The 17,003-nt window shown below is 56.6% G+C and overlaps 2 protein-coding genes across 2 annotated transcripts; both read left to right on the top strand.

Annotated features, from left to right (window-relative positions):
- Positions 1–2,427: 2,427 nt before the first annotated feature.
- Positions 2,428–3,452, top strand: ACO1O0_000551 (uncharacterized protein; the record flags this gene model as incomplete). Its single annotated transcript, XM_083190049.1, has 3 exons — positions 2,428–2,500; positions 2,564–3,050; positions 3,113–3,452. The coding sequence occupies 3 exons, from the start codon at positions 2,428–2,430 to the stop codon at positions 3,450–3,452; spliced, it is 900 nt and encodes a 299-aa protein (XP_083053908.1).
- A 4,417-nt stretch (positions 3,453–7,869) lies between these two features.
- Positions 7,870–10,449, top strand: ACO1O0_000550 (anaphase promoting complex subunit 2; the record flags this gene model as incomplete). Its single annotated transcript, XM_083190048.1, has 1 exon — positions 7,870–10,449. One exon carries the CDS (start codon positions 7,870–7,872, stop codon positions 10,447–10,449), a length of 2,580 nt encoding a protein of 859 aa, XP_083053907.1.
- Positions 10,450–17,003: the final 6,554 nt, after the last annotated feature.

Raw genomic sequence — 17,003 nt, 5'->3', positions numbered from 1 at the left:
AAGGTGAGGTGAGGCAAGCCAAGATGAGGCAATCCGAGGCTCTCAGCCCATCTCGATGCCGGCACTCCGGGGACAAGCCTTCCCGCAGCGCCATCGTCTGATTGAAGATGTGCGCAGGTGGGTTGGCTGGGCGGGCAGGCGGGTTTGCCGGGCCTGCAGCTAAGACAGGAACCAAGTCAAGAAAGGCTGCTCGGCTGTCGTCGTCTCACCCCGATCATACTTCTACGAGTGTGTACGGATATGTACATAAGCCGAAGACCAAGCAGCGACCACGGGCGACCGATGACCAACCACAAGAGTGGACGACATGGGGCCCCCCAGGCGGGCATTCTGCACCAGTTGTGACCTTGGGCCTGTCGACAGGACCATGCCCAGACCCCGGCCACTTTGACAGGACTAACAGTGCCGTGCAGCGAGCCAGTGGTAGACGTACGGCTGGGGGAGCTGTGATGACACGGACCACTTACTAGGACACAGTCGACACTAACTAACTACGGAGGTAGGTCCAACAGAGATGCGAAGGCGTCGAGATAAGGAGTGCCGACGGCCATTGACAGACGAGCTCTTCACCCACGTTGCCACGGTCCGTGTGTCTTCGTGCACATGCAGATGCTTGCCGCGACATAGACGCCGCCGACACATACCGAGGGCGCGTTACCAGTACCTACCTACCTTACAACACAACGTGTGTCCGTACGGATAGGCAAGGCACGAATGCCACTCCTCGCTTACGACGTAGACGCTTGGTGGGAAATGATGAGAGGGACCGCTCCCCCCGAACACGCGCGCTTGTGCACTGCGACTGGGGCGGGTGCTGCAGTACGAGTACTATATTGGGCCTTGTATTCGTACGAGTACCGTTGCACTCAGCAGTGCAGCACTCACTGCCAGCGGGCAATTGAGCCCGTCAACTGCCCCTCTGAGTTCACTGTGTTATTACCTATGGAGTTCTGCATGCAGTCATAATACCAGGTGGCTACCATCAGGTCGTGGGCAACGCTGGAGCCTGGAGCCTGTTCTTGAAAACCTACCTACCTACGAGTACGAGTACTCCGTACGCACGGAGGGGGTACGGGGGACAAGAGCCATCTCGCACCCACTGGGTGGCCACTGGGGCCCCTGGGCCTCATCGGTGCCCCTGTACACACCCTAGCACACCCTCCATGAGTCCATTTTACCTCAACTTTTCAGAGCTGGCAGACGTCGGTACGTACTGTATTATGTACTGCATAGCATGTACGACGAGTATTACCATGTAGCTTGTCGTTATCACTTGGAGAGGCGACCTCGTCCGCACTCCACACTCCACACTCTGGCGAGTGCTACGCATTAGCGCTTCGACTTCCACCCCCTCCCCCCCCCCCAAATTTTGTTGCCCCACGCCTCTGTTGAACCTGACTGACCTGGCATCCGTAGGGGGGGTACACAGACCAGTCCTCCCTCGACGACTGTCTTGGAAGAACGCTGTCGTGTAAGCAGATCGACTCAACGAGAAGCTGCCGGGCCTAGGATTTTGAGGGCTCATCACCTCGACGGTCCTCAGCCTGTCTGCAATGTGGTAGGTACTTACTCGCGCTGATGCTATTAGTACCAACTGCCAGACCGGCTGGCCGGCTCTATGAATAGACACATGCTCGGGCTGTGCCTGCCTGCCGCTGGAGGGCACTAGGATACCAAAGGTACGAAGATGCGAAGTACCCAGGGACAGTCCACCCACTAATTTCTTTCTGCAGCGGGTGATGGGACGGTCTGGGTACAATGGTACATGTTGGTTGACAGACATGGACATGGTTCTGCCGTGCCGTCCCCTTGGCGGTCTGTGCCCTTGGCCCCATGCCATGTGCCCATGTCTCGTCCGACGGGGTATACGTGCCATGTATTATACCAGGCTGACAGGGGTAGTAGCCACTGTCTATTCCCCGTCGTCATGCCTGGCTTGGCTGGATATGGGCCGAACCTCCACCACGCTATGCTCTCTGTACTGCCGACTGCCATATAAGCCCTCGGTGCGTCCGTGAATATCTTCAACATTCACATCGCCCTATCCTTTCCAAAGCTTGACTCAATTTCTCTTCCCAAGTGTCTCAAGCCTCATCCATACATCGTCCCGTTCGACAGCAACACCTTCCTACCTTCCTTCGGCTTACTTGCGTATTATAATCTCGAACCAACAGACTCGCTTTCGAGGACGCTGCCGACCAACATAGCTTCGAGAGTCCCGCGATACTACGGCGCAGCTCACACCAGGGCTCAACCCACACACAAGGCTTTGCTCCCGTCTCTGCTCCCAGCGTTGGCGCTGGTTCACCAAGTCCTGGGCAACAACGACTTAAAACCCGGACACCTCCCACCGTCGCAGCCCTTTGCCTTCTACCATCTGCCTTCACCACCTCTCAAACTTTCAACCATCTCACAAAAACCGCAACCATGAGCGCCGTTGCCATACCATTTGATCCCGCCATGGGCCTGGGACCCCGACCTGCCCCCTTCACATGGCCTGGTGAGTCGGCTTGAGCCAGAAAGCCTGCCAATGCTTGTGTACACATAGCTAACCATGCCACAGCTGGCCCTCTGGAATCCAGCGCATCCCCAGAAAGCCTTGTCAGCCATGACTTTTCCACTTCGTCGATGAACTCTGGATCAGACCCTAGCCTCACGCCTCCCAGCGTCGCCAGTTCGCTCGCATCCAGCCCTCCCAGGACATGCTTCACCCCAGAGCAGAGGGAGATCAAGCGCCAACAGGACCGGGTGCGACGAGACTCGCGCTTCGCATCCCGACTTCGCCGGGTTGGCAGCCAGGCCTCTTACATGAGCTCGCCCAACATGTCCCCAATTCCCGACGTGGCCACCTCGATGGACATGCCTACCTACTCGACAGCCACGGCCCCCGTCTCTCTCCTAACCGAGCCCTACATGCCCTCCTATAGCCCGCCGATCCACGACCCTAGCCAGGCTCAGATGTTCCCCACGCCCTACACGCAACACATGCACCACAGCTACGGGATGCCCATCGAGTATCAGCCTAGCCCGTACCCCTCGGCATCGTATAGGTGAGTCCCCTTCCACCCCAAACAAAGGAGCGGGAAAGAAGCTGACCTGGATCTTCAAATAGCAACCGGTCATCGCCCCTATCTGTAGGACACGATGGCGGTATGATGTACCAGGTGCCAGCAGTCATGACTTCTGGTAGCATTGGCAGCCAAGCGTCCTCGACTCACTCTGAGGGCGGGCACGTCAGAGTAGTGCAGAGCCGGCCCAAGCCACGGTGCTGGGAGCATGGCTGCAACGGGCGGCAGTTCTCTACCTTTAGCAATCTCCTGCGACATCAGCGCGAGAAGTCGGGGCAGGCCACCAAGGCGTCGTGCCCCAACTGCGGCGCTGAGTTCACCAGGACAACGGCCCGCAACGGTCACTTGCTGCACGATAAGTGCAAGCAGCGCCGTAACTCGTGAGCGAGCTGCAGCTGCAGCGTGAGGCTGTTTTCGCTCTGGGTTCGCATCCAGGGGGTGGGTTGTGTTCCGGAGGTCGATCACTCCGGATTAGATCGTTTCGAGGAGACGCACATGGTTGCGTGACCCTTTCAGCCCACCGCCCTGTCTGCGGCATCCAAAGGCCAAGGCGGATTTGGCCCCGAGAAGGGAGATCATCACACCATAGGTGTGGGGGGGAGGAGGGGCTGCGGCCGCCTACCCCCCTGTCGCCCATGCGCTACATGCACCTTGGGTGTGCTGCTCCGTTGGATCATTTTTTATGATCGCTTCCTATTCTTGTTCATTATTCTCTCGTTTTCTACTAGACTTGGAAAAACGGTATATTTTGGGTTACGGGAGGCGAGCATGTCTTTTTTTATTATTATTATGAATTTGGCGCAGAGAAGACGGGCGCCCTATGAATCATGCTTTTGACAGGGACGGGTGTACGAAGACGATGGGGAGTTGGTTTACGGGATACCTATGGGTTTTGGCTTGTTCTGTTTTACTGGCCCGGGGTCGCTAATAGATGCGATCAAGTGGAAGACGGGAATATGACGGATGACAACTTGGGTTCTTCACTTCTTGAGCACATAGCACTTCAACCAATATGCTACTTAGGTAGTTTTTATGACGCAAGGCCTGAGATGGCTTGCGTCTTCTCCCCTTGGGGAAAAAAATACCCAATTCGATTCACACTGGCGAAAATCTCTCGTAGTCCCTCTAGCAGTGCATGATTGTGACGACAACCGGTCTGTACAGCACCTTCTTGGGGGTCCAAACCTGCTCCGGGTCTGAAACCTCACACCGGTTGCGCATCCGAGTCGACGACAATGACGTCGACGCGCGAGTTGCTGCGGGCGCTGGTGGGAGACCCTGGCTCCAATGTCGCTGTGTTGTGCGCATATGGGCGAGGAGGGGGATTGGGCCTCTCAGGGTGGGGAGAGCAGATAGATGGGGTTACCTACTTACTTAGGAGTGTGGCGAGTGGCAGATAGAGATGATGGGAGAGAGGGGAGGGGGAGGGGGAGGGAGAAGAGACTGAAGATCATGCAACGCCCAGCTGCCACGTTTTTTTTCTAATTGGCAGGGTGCCCCCAAACCGAAGCCGCGAAGAAATGAAGCACCGCGGCTATCGACGTCTTTTGCCCGCCTGACCTGAGCAGTGTGCGACTGTGAGACATGGCGAAGGCCTCGGCGCGATCGCCGCTCCCTTGCTTTCGTTATCGGAAGATGCGTGCAGTAGGCCCATCAGCCATCCTACCATCAGAATCGCAGACCAGGAGATTTAGATTAGGAAACATGGTCGCCCGACGGGTCGACATGTGCATGTAGGTTCTGCTGCTACATATTAGTAGCAATGCAAGTAGTAATAGTATCCACAGCCCCGACGCAAATAGCACCGTCGGATCAGACTGCGGGCCTGCTGCTGAAGATGCAGAGGCCAGACCGCTACAAGCCTCCTCTGCGTTGCATTACAATAGTGCAGGCCCGGTGGGCAGTTGCGAGCAAACTCGACGCCCTCTTCGAACGACCCAGGCGGACTGGTAACCAGGTCGTGGCCAGCCAGGAACGGGGAAAGCGTGTTGGTTGAGCACTCTTACTACCAGTAGTACATAGTATCCGTAGTATCCGTAGTACCTATGTAGGGACCAGTAATACTAGTGCTATGCATTATACATGTAGTAAGTAGATACTAGGTAAGGATCATTGCCGGTAAACTCCATGGCGTGGTCGGGACTGACACTACTAGGTCTGGACCCTTTCTTGAATTATTAGACCCCGCTGGTTTGTTCATCAACCAACATATTAAGAGGGCCATTCTGCGCTCGTGATGGGAAATAATGAACCCGGGGACAGTACAGACAGAGGCGTGCTGTGGGGTAGAAGCCCTCTGCGGGCGATCTGCTGAAGAATGGATCCCACTGGAGCCCTGTCGCGGGGACATTGAGATGAGACAGCTGCACAGCAAGATGAGAGAGATGGGACAAAAAGGTGACAGATGATACACGCGTACAGAGTACTACACGCACCTCGGTATGAGGCCGAGATGGGGACCCTCCGGATAATCGTATCCTAGTCGCAAATGGGCAAGTTGCCAAGATGGTCCTCAATTGCACTCTTCGTATCCAAACACCAGTTCAATCTTGAGGGAAATTGGCGTGTGAGGCCGCTGAGAGCATCGTGCGATGCCTCTGACTGACCACAAAGACGGCAGGTAACCAACGGCTTCTCGGCCAGTTTCCCTCAATCCTATGTGGTACTATTCGTGGTATTATTCGAGAGCGGCCGCTCCTTCGGCGTTCGCGAGAGTCGGTCTCCCCTTTCTGCAACGGCCAGTCGACAGATCGGCAAACGGGACCACTGGTTTTGGAAATTCGTCTCCCACCGTTGTGGATTTCGCGTCGTCTTTGCCCGTCGTCTTCGCCCATCGTCTTCCCGAGTCAGTGACGAGAGCCGCCGTGTCATGTTTCCAACTGTTGCTTCTCAGTCCGTTTCAATAGGGACGTGCGTCGGGGGCTAAATCACCCAGGCGATCGACGGGACTCTGGAGATGTGCGGCAGATGGGCTTGGGGGCCACGGCGCTACATTTGTCACGCGGTGATCTCATCCATGCCTATCTGTATCCGTAGTACTCGTGGAGGTCTATTAGTTAATATCAGCCCATCCACCAGCTGATGGTAACTTCCTTGCCAGGGTCTTTGGGCCCTGGAGTGAATTGGTCGCAACTCCTTGCTCGTGGAATGCAGACTGGAGAATGCTAGTACATAGTACTACCACCAAGTACGGAGTACATGTATAGTATGTACGTACAGGCCTTGTACTTGAACCGGTTCGGCAGCGAGGGTACCCCGTAGCGACAGCCACACGATGATCTGAAGCTGGCAGCGTCGCATCCGCCATGCACTGCACCTCCTGGCCACGCTACTACCACGCCAGCACGCTACAACAGGACCACGCTGCCAGTGGGGCTGTTCAAGCATGCTACGCTGCAATCCAGTCACACGGAACATGATGCGTATGGGCCAAGATGCCCGCGCGCTGTAATAATTGTTTGCGGGCGCCATCAGGGGGTTGCCTTGCTCGAACTGACAGCTGGAAATCAGTGCAATTGGGCCTCCGGCGCCGGTTGGGGGCTGCTCCGGCCGAAGGTCTCCGGCGAAGGATCAACCGAAAAGGTCCGACGCTGAATGCTTCCGAAGCTGACCGGCTCTACAAACTCGTACTTCGTACAGGCAGTAGAGACCTGGACTTGCAATGTGAGAATGCTGGTGTTTGAAACGTTTGCCACATATCGTCGATTTGCCGCGCCATCTACCCGATTGACGCGGGGGGAGGAGTCGAGGACGCACACACAAGTTCCAAGCTTGCCAAGGTCTTCGCTTGTCCGCGCTCCTAGCTGCGACTCTGGCGGCTCTCAGTTTTGGCACCGATCGACGGCGGTGCGGCAATGACGAGGCGCGGAGAACGGGTATTGTCCGATAGTAGTTCGATTCACCAACGGTGCCAAGATGGTGGCGTGCGAGCCTCGAATCAACCCTTATGTTAGATGCCGTGCCTGGCATTTTGATGGCGGCGGCAAAGGCAATTGATAGCATCATGTCACATCGTCGCGGCTGCGTGCCCATCGGTGGATTTTGCTGAGAGGGGGATTCCGGCGGTCTGGTCAGGGTGAATCTGATGGAACTCATCTAGCTTGCGGCTTGCGTGTCACAAACGTGGATGTGCCCCGATCTCGAGAGGACTCGAGGCACTCCTCTGGGCCTTGCGTGTGGACACCTGTGTGCGGCACCCGCACCTCCATCACCAGGATGGTTCAATTGATGCATTTCGTCAACGGGCGGCAAGTGAAGGTTCAAGGTTCCAGGATGCTTGCAGGCGGCACTGGGGGGTGAAGGGACCGGGGTAAATCTGAGGTGGAGATGGTGGACCGGGGAGCTGTCGCCTCGCTTCCAGGTTGTGCACCTGGCGATGGCAGGCTGGCAGCTGGGCAGCTGGGGTTGTCCCCTCCCAGAGTCAGTGCTAAACTGTTAATGACCATTCTGCCGTCGTTTAACCGCACTTAAACGCTGGCGTCGCTTAGGTACCTAGGGGGTGGTTGGTGGGTGAGGCGCAGCGCGCTCAGTGCGTCAGAGGCCCACTGGCAGCCAACACCTCCTGGGCGGCCGGTCCCCTCCAGCACCAACAAGCGACAACAAAAATAGCAGCAGGCAGACCACGCTTGCATCCACGAAACAACCTAACCACCACCGCCCACGAAGAACTTGCCTTGTCCGGTCGCATCAGGAGCCCCAGAAGCGCCAGGAGCACCAGAAGCAGCGGCGGTGCCATAAAGCAGAAGTATGCGCCTCGCGCTGCAACAGTAGCAACGGCAGATAGCTCCGCAGGAGACGCGCCATGGCTATGGGCGTGTCTAGGATCCGAGCGCGTAAACACAAGGTGTTGCGCTCCGTCTTCGATGCCCACGTCTCGCAGCCCACGCCCTTGCTCCCTGCCACCGAACCTGGTGAGCCATTTGGCGGTCTCCCCCAGGCCTCCACCCACCACGCGAGCACCCTCGTCAGCCATCAGGTGCGCTGGGACCGCGCATGGCATGTCGTCACGTCCCGCATCCAACTTCCCTCATCGGTTGCTGTCGAGGACTCGTTCGGCACCTTGGCGTCCGATTCCCAGGATCTCGATGACGTCTTTGCCTCAGAGCTCTCCCTCGTCCTGCACCCCCGCGCCGCGCTGCCTCATGCGACCCAGACTGAGGACATCCTGTCCTGGCATACCCAGCAGGTCCGCCAGCACTTCGTGAACCACGTCCTTCCCCTACTGGCTGCCTGTGCCAGCCATGGAGGTCATGGCCAGGTCCTGCTCTCCAGCATCCGCACCTTGGAGGCAGCCCACCGCCAATATCTCTATGGCCTGTCCCTCATCGTCCGCGGCTTCAAGGACGAGGCCGCCGCTGATGCCGCTGTTTCCCTCTTTAGGCGGGACCTGCACGCCATTATCGGCAATTCGTGGACGCGAGGCCTCCAGGGCGCATTGCGCGACGTCCTCAGACGCTTGACTACTGAGACACTGCACACGCGTAGTCCACAGACTCCGCGGCGCTCAGACTTGTACGGGAATGGTTCGATCTCCGGCCCGCGCGAGGAGCTGCTCGGGCTTGTGGAGTCACTCCACAGCGTTGGCCTAGCCGGGGAGAAGTTCCAAGTGCTGTTCGCAGAGGTCATGGACTTGTGCATGCAGGATTTCATCCAACAAACGTATGCCGGCGTCTGGGATGATTCTGGCCGCGGCAGCCGGCTGTCGTCGACAGAACCCTCATCCATGCTGACAGGCTGTATGGCGGACCTATGTGACTGGGTTGAGAACCAGTACGGGCACCTGGCATTTCTTGTCTTCGGCAGACTCGGTGTCCAGATCGAGTACGCTGACGTGGAAGGCTGGAAGGAGATTGCCGTTGGTAGACTGGTGACTATTCGTATCCAGGAGCTCTTTGACATTGTACTACACTGGCCAAGGACCAAGGGAGCCGTAGAGGACCTTCGATCGGCCGTGACAACACCTCAGCGCCGCCTACAGCTCACGGACACTTTTTCTGCCACTCTGCAGAAGAGGCTCTTGCATCCAGGCTGTTCAACGCTCTCCATATTGCAGACGTACATCTCCATGATTCGCACCTTTCACGCCTTGGACCACTCCAAAGTTCTGTTGGACAGAGTTGTCCATGCCTTGCAGCTGTACCTGTGTCAGAGAGACGACGCGATCCGCATCGTCGTCACGGGGCTGCTGTCAAACCCCAAGACCACCGACGCTGAGGAGAGCAAGGACAAACTGGTCGAGTTGGCTGCTATCCTGAATGATCCTTCCCAGCAGCAAGGGCGCCATGCTGACGAAGATGACTCGGGATGGAATGACATGACTTGGGTCCCGGACCCCGTCGATGCTGGAGTCAATTACAAGCGCCCCAAGACTGAGGATGTCATCGGAACCCTGATCGGTGCGCTCGGGTCTCAGGAGATCTTTATCAAAGAGTTCCAATCGATCATCGCTGAGCGTCTGCTGTCCAGCCAGACCGGGTTTCAGCAGGAGCTCAAGGTGCTCAGCCTACTCAAGAAACGTTTTGGAGAGGCAGCCCTGCAGAACTGCGATGTCATGATGAAGGATGTCAACGACTCGCGTCGTGTAGACACAGTCCTTGGGAAACACCTCCACAGGCAGCCCGATGAGGACGGCGACGTACTGCAATTCCACTCCAAGATTCTGTCGCGCCTGTTCTGGCCCAGCTTGCCCAAGGAGCCCTTCTCGGTGCCGGCCACCGTTTCGGCCGTGCAGCAGCAGTACGAGGCAGGCTTCGAGCGTCTCAAAAGCTCACGGAAGCTCAACTGGCTGGACCATCTTGGGACAGCCACCATCCAGCTGGACCTGGAAGATCGGTCCATTTTGGTGGAGTGCAAGACATATGAGGCGGCCGTCATCTACGCTTTTCATAACGAAGACGGGTCCCCAGGCGATTCACACCCAGCACAGAGGACGTTTGATGGATTATGGCAGCAACTTATGATTGACGAGGACCTCCTCGAGGCTGCGCTGGCATTCTGGGTGTCCCAGAAGGTCATCAAAGACATCGGAAGCCGAACCTACGTTGTGATTGAGCGGCAAGAGGAAGAAAAGACGACGGAGCCAGCCGCGGACGCTGGCGGCGAGGAGGACCAGGCGGACAACGCCCAGCCATCGCCACGGAAACCAAAGGGTGTGAGCTCCAAGGAGAAGGAGCGACAGGCCGTCTACTGGCAGTTCATTGTCGGCATGCTGACCAACTCGGCGCCGGCGATGCCCTTGGGCCAGATCCTCATGATGATGAAGATGCTCATCCCAGACGGGTGCCCCTGGACCAATGAGGAGCTCCAGGAGTTCCTGGACGAGAAGGTTTCTGAGCAGGAGCTAGAGCTTGGCGGGGGGAAGTACCGACTGCCTAAGAAATGAGAAGATGCTCTTGAGAATGCCGTTGCGGCTTTGAGGGCGTAGACGCCCACGTCCGCAGACTGGTATGGTAGTCTTGGACTCCGGAGTTTCCAACCGGACCCCCACGCTCCAAACATTTCAGGCCCGGAGATACTCGGTCGATGGGTGCGGGGAGGGGGGAACAAAATCTCCGTCGCACATTCTGAGACACACATAGACATGCTGGTTCAAAGCAGAGACGGAAGCTTGGGTTTGGTTGGTCTCGTGCAAGTTGGCCACATATACCAAGGATACGAATTATGACAGCGTTATGATTATGAGGAGATCCATTTCCACATGATATCATCAGGACGGGGCGAAGTGAACAAAGTTGCGGCAAGTACATGTGGGGAGCAGATGGCGTCCGATGGCGTCGACGGCTTGAACAGCCCACATCGTGTACTCGTACATGATGAAATCAGTCTAAAACAGCCCGTCACTATCACCTAACAGCAGGCTTTGAGAGATTGGACAACAGCTGAACGACACCGAGCGAAGAATGACGCATCAAATAGTCGGTTGATCGACACAGCTCACACCGGTACAGCCAAGAAATTCGCCGTCGGGGTAGTATCAGGTTGAGCCGTGGTAGAGCCAACACAGGCGGCGGACCTCGGGCACCTGAATAACCGGCCACGGATTCCAGAATACCAGTCCACAGCTGAAAGACATGGTCAAATTTGGCTTGCAACGCCCTTATTTGGTGAATAATCGGATGTCTAGGCGGCCGGTTGACTGGAGAATACGTCCATGGGCGGGCCTTGCTTTTCCAGTCTCCCAGGCTCAGTTCTTCATATGAACTTATGGGTAATCACCCAAGAGAGGCTCTGGCTGGGTCTTGGCCCTAGATTTCTCATCCGAGTAGCGATACTGAGCTGTTACGGTCCGGTCCGTGATACCCTGTGCTCTGCCGCGGCATACGTAGGTTGATGCCGGGTCGGGTCGGTCACTCACTTTGAATCCAAGGTACGACAAGGCTGAGCACCCTTCCTGAAGTAATTTTTTGAAGTAAGGTACTCGAGTGTATCGTATGCGCACCTACCAAGCAAGTGCACAGCTCCATGGGCGGAACCCTTCCAACGGCGAGAGCCTCTGCTGGATATATCCGAGTGTCGAAATACGCTTTCAGTTTTCCCTCATTTGGCACGCAGAGATAGCTGCAGCTGAGCTTACTGGTTTGGTCGCTATCGGCACTGCCAAAGCCAACAGGTTTTGGAGGTTTTGGAGAAGTTTGAGGCGGAGCCAGGTTTTGGAGGCCACGTCCGATATATGGAAGAAAATGGGGTTTCCGAGACCGGCGGACCGGCGGGTTGTCAGATATGATGGCTGATGAGCCAACTTGATTTGGCTGCGTTTGAAGAATGACCAACTCCGTATGCGTCCATGTTAAGTTAAGCACAGTGATGATGGGAGCAAAGGCGGCGTGGGAGCTAAGCCCGATTCGGAAGACACCACAGGCATTTGGCGTCACTGGCTTTCAGTTTGTCCACTGGGCATGCGCTGGGCATGCGCTGGGCATGCATGCCAGAACTGACCATGACTGAACAGGACTGACAGGTCCCAAGAACGGAGCGCAACCTGGAATTGCCAGAGCCAACTGGAAGCTCCAAGCTTCAGGCCGGTCGGTGAGCAGCATGAGCTGATGAGCTGATACGGGAGCTGATGAGTCGGAGCACTCCCCACTTGTCTCCCATTGACGGAGCTAACAGCGATCGTCTACCGTTTGTCCATCGAATCTTCTTTTCCGGTCTGGTGATCACTGGGTGATAGCATGATTGCTCTGTGCCCTGCGCCTGGCTTGTGACTCGGGATTTCCGGTCCTCTGTCTATCCACCACTGTCTCTGCGTCTCCCTGCTTTTCCCCCTCCCTCTGCCCCGTATCCTGCCCCGTCGTTGTCGCTTTGTCTGTGGGCTTGTCGTCTCGTCTCGTCTCGTCTCGTGTCTTCTGACCTCCTTTGCAGGCTGCCTTGGCTCTCAGCCATCGTCGGGCCCCTCTGTCGTTGTTCTTACCCGCTGTTGACCGTCTCCCATCGGCTTGACATCGATTCACCACCTCAGTCACACATACGGACAGTCGTACTGTACAGATACGTACCGGCGCACCAGCGGGCCGCATCCAATCTCTCTGCACCCCTCGCACCTCGCACCTCGCACCTCGCACACTGTTGCCCTCCCATTTACCCATCTGTTGCCCTGCGCTCGTCCGAGCTGGTGGAAAGCCGACAGACGACCCAGACCACGGGCCAGACACTCACGGGCCAAGGCACTCCTGTCCACGTCCTCGTCGGCGGTGCTCGTACGTTCTCCGTATTACATAACTGCCACTTCCGCCCACTCCGGGCTGGTTGCACAGCGCGCAACTGGCCTTTGTTCGTTTCCGGCACCCATCACCGTCCCATCATCGTCCATCACCGTTCCCATCCTCGGCCTCGCCTAGCCGAGAAGCAAGGGCCGCGTCGTTTGACCCGGTGATTCCAGGCATCCTCCGGCCCTGGGCGGAACCTTTGCTGTGCTGCACAGGTCCAACAGGTCCAACTCCACCAACGGCAGGCACTTCTCTGCACCAGACGGGAGAAGATCCCGGGCGTGAGCGGTGCCGCTTCTGGCACGGTCTCAACCAGCCGTCGTCTCACTGGAACAGGGTGCAGCCAGAGTGCAGTGTGCAGTGCAGTGTGTGCAAAGCAGACATTCAGTCTGGCTGCCCTCACCTGTCTCCCACTCATGTTGCCTCACCTACCACCCACGGATACCACCAGGTAAAGTAGGTACCTACCTGCCCGAGCATCTACCTGGTGCCTTACCCAGTTGTGCCTTCCTGGTCACTTGTTGCTCCGAATCATCTGCAGCTGCCCTCTTTTGTCTACTCCTCACTCATCCTGCCAACCTCTACTCTACCTTTCATTCATCTTTTTACTCCTCCTTCTATGAACACCGACGTCTTCTACCTTATTACTACCTACTGCCTACTACCTACTGCCTACTACCTACTGCCTACTACCTACTGCCTACTACCTACTCCCTACTACCCACTACCCACTACCTACCTACTACCTACTACTACTACCTACTACCTACCTACTACCTATTACTACTACCTACGTACCTACATAACCTCAAGATACTACCGAGCATCTGCATCGCCTTAAAACCCTCGGTTCTATGAGCCTACGATCCTACGCTCCCTACACACCTGCGCACCTACGCACCTCGTGACCACCGAAGCCGCGCCCGCTCGCCTTATTCTTCGTACCTACATAGAGACCGGGCGCCGTCCCGCCATCGCCACACGGCCACATCACTGGCTCTTACTGTAGCGACAAACCTCGGCCCTCTAATCAGCCTCTCCCCCCTCCTCCCTTGCGAGCGGCGCGACTCAGCTTAGCGATCTCCCCGTGGCCGAGCGTTGATATCCATAACCTCTGAGCTGCGGGAGACAGCGCCCTTAGAACCTCCGATCAGATCGAGACCTTCCCGTTACCACCGCCTGTGATTGATTACCCATTTCTGTTGCCTGAAGCGCCGCATCAAAGACGAGCGCCGCAATCAAGGACGAACCCCGACGTCAATGTCGTCCCCATAGTCGACACACATTGTCGCAGTCAGATAGGCCCGTCGCCCTTGGCGCACTGAAGCCTGCGTTAGGAAATTAGTTGGCAAGTGGCTATTACTCAGTTCCTCATGATGAATCGCGTCAACGGCCGTGATCACCAGAGGGCCACTTCCCCACGGTATGATCCAGTCCACGCCGCCTCGAGCGAAACGTCCACCCAAAACTCCTCTCTGCCATCTCATGTGCCTGGAGAGCAACCTCGCCCTGCCTCAAGTCAACCTGGACACTTAGAGTCGAGCTCGGAACGAGGCCACCATGGAGCCCTTCCGCCATTACATTCGTCGCTTGGGGGCCTTCCCCAAGGAGCTGCTGGTGAATCACCGTGGAATCAGTGGGAGCGGGCGCTCCAGCCCAACCCTCTGCTACAATCAGCGAGTCAGACGACTCCGATGAGGTTCCGCGGTGAATTGGGCGATGCCGGTCAATATTGGGCTCCACAGGTGCCTGATACTGCAGCGACGGAATCACCAGGTGCGGCGACAGTGAATCATTCACCCATGGGCTGGCGCTCTCCAGGAGCCGCCTATTACAATCCAGAGTCAAACCTCCCTCCTATCGTCGTTGGGGCTTTTGTTCCCCTCCACGCTGCGAACTCTCACCCCTCACCTCCTTCTTTCTTTCCCAACCCTCTCCGAAGCTCACAAGCTCCCGGCCCCCATAATCTTGCTCAAGCCACGTGTAAGTCACCTGCTGCAGGGCGTCTCCTTCGGCGACAGTAGCTAAACTCTAAAACACCACAGCATCAGTCCATCCTCCTCCCTCAGCTTGGACTGCGACACATCCAGGCCGTCACCGTCAGTCTCGTATTCACCGAACCCGAAGAATCATGGCCGCTCCAGAGAGCCACTCCCGTGCCCTTAACCAATCCCTCCTCCGAGACCCCAGGGTCAGAAGACAAGTACAAAGATGTCTTCAAATCTATCGGGGGGCTATGCGGACTCGGATGGTCGCTTCTGGATCGGCTAAACGATCGCTCCAGAGCGTGAAGGTGGACGAGCTTGATGAGGGAGAACACTGTAGGTGCATTGATGGCCTCTGGAAATAATGAGGGGCCTCACACTGACGGGGGTGCATCTAGTCTGCACCATCTGCTACAACGATTACAATAAGGAGAGCCCCGAGGGCATTGTCGAGGCGCCACTGCGGATACCCCAGTGTAGACACGTCTTTGGGGACCACTGTCTTAAAAGGTGGCTTTCGGAGTCGGATTGTTGCCCATACTGCCGAGTCAAGCTACCAGCTGAAGCTAAAGTCGACGGCCCTTCACTTAGAGACCTCCTCGCCACCCTCAGCGCGCAAGGCCTGATAGACCCCGAGTAAGCTCCCCCAGTTGCGTCACGGCATCCTTATCTTCAACTGACTTTGATATAGCCACGACAATGACGGGGTCGTGGAGGAGCTGACAGCTGCAGTGTCCCATCCGGAAACCCTCTCGCGCCTTGAGGGGAGTCTGGCAAGCAACTCGTGGGATGGGTCGATACCAAGGTTGGCAGAGAGACGCCCTGCATCACCCGATCCTAGTCTGGATCGGCGAAGGACTAGAGCACGAATCGACGGTCCAGACTATCATACTCGCGCATCCCATACCGACGACCCGAACCGCGATCTCTCATCATTACCTCCAACCTCCTCAGCACCTGTTACTCCCGCTCTAGCGCAGACCAACATCCAGCCTGCTCCTTATCGTGTGGTACCCAACCCAGGGAACTCGGGGTACACTTTCCACAGTAGCCCATTTGGTGCTTTTTACATCCGGGACAATGGAACAGTTACATACCCACCTGGCCTGTATCGACCTCCGCCGCCAGGATTCCTGAACCCGGCAAGCGCCCACACGCCACCATCCGAAAATCAGAATACCCCGCAGTCCTCGGGAACGTCTGCTGAGCCTACCAGCTACGAAGACGACAGAAGGGCAACCTTAACTGCTGCTGGGGTTGCCCCAGGAGATAACAACGGAGGGGCTCCGATTTTTGACTAATAGTGCCTGCCGTGGATGCGGTGATGCAAGGCGAGGGCTAGCATGGTCTTGTCCCATTGGTTCTTTGGCAGACTGGCATCACCACAGGCTATCCTGAGGTAATGGCCAATATGGGGGCTGAGTATGTGTGTTCCGTGGATATTACGGATAACAAGTCGCCTGGAGGATCATCTTCGACGGGAGGGGCTGAGGGGACATTTAATTAGGGCCAAGTCTACACCTGACTTACACATTCACGATATTTTGAGGGTTGGGAGAGACATGATTGCGTGCGCTGTCTGGCTTTGGGAGCAGGCGTCTTTGGATGATCTAGGCAGGGTACGGATAGATGAGGATAGAGCTGCCGTCTTTCGGCCGGGGTTCGGTTGGCATGGGACAACTGGATTTTTAACGGCATGATATATTTTAGCGATTGGTTGATGAATACATACTGCTGCGGCTTCTTTAAACGAGACGTACCTATGGGCGTTCTGGGATGAGTAAATACTGCCGAGGCCGGCCCGAGAGGCCTTTCCTCAGGCAAGTACTAGTAGGTAGGCACCTTGTATCACAGGTGACTTGACTTGTAGGAACAGGTTGCTGGAGTTTGTTGGCAAAAGACACAACCTCAGTGTTGTCTCTGGGGCTCTCCCCCCTGCTCTGCCATGCCGTCAGACGATCTTCTGGTCCAGTCATGGCAAAGGCGTGCTTGCAGACATCAAAGGACCAACAAGCTTCCATTTCCCCATCGGGCAAGATTTTAATGGTCTTTAGGTGGGAAGAGGGACTGGAACGTGTCGACGAAGCCTGTTGGGGCTCCCCTCAAGTGCATGAAATCATTGATGTGTGTTAGTGTGAGGTAAAGTACGTTTTGGGCCAACCGAGACACTGAACTCGCGGCGTCTTAGACAGGACCAGAGTAAGACAAATATCGAGGGACGCCGCTGCTGGGCTTGGAAGCATTAC

Source organism: Amphichorda felina (assembly GCF_050947745.1).
Source record: "Amphichorda felina strain 45539 chromosome Unknown scaffold_1, whole genome shotgun sequence".
Lineage (NCBI taxonomy): Eukaryota > Fungi > Ascomycota > Sordariomycetes > Hypocreales > Bionectriaceae > Amphichorda > Amphichorda felina.
This window is presented reverse-complemented; position numbering and strand designations above follow the sequence as displayed.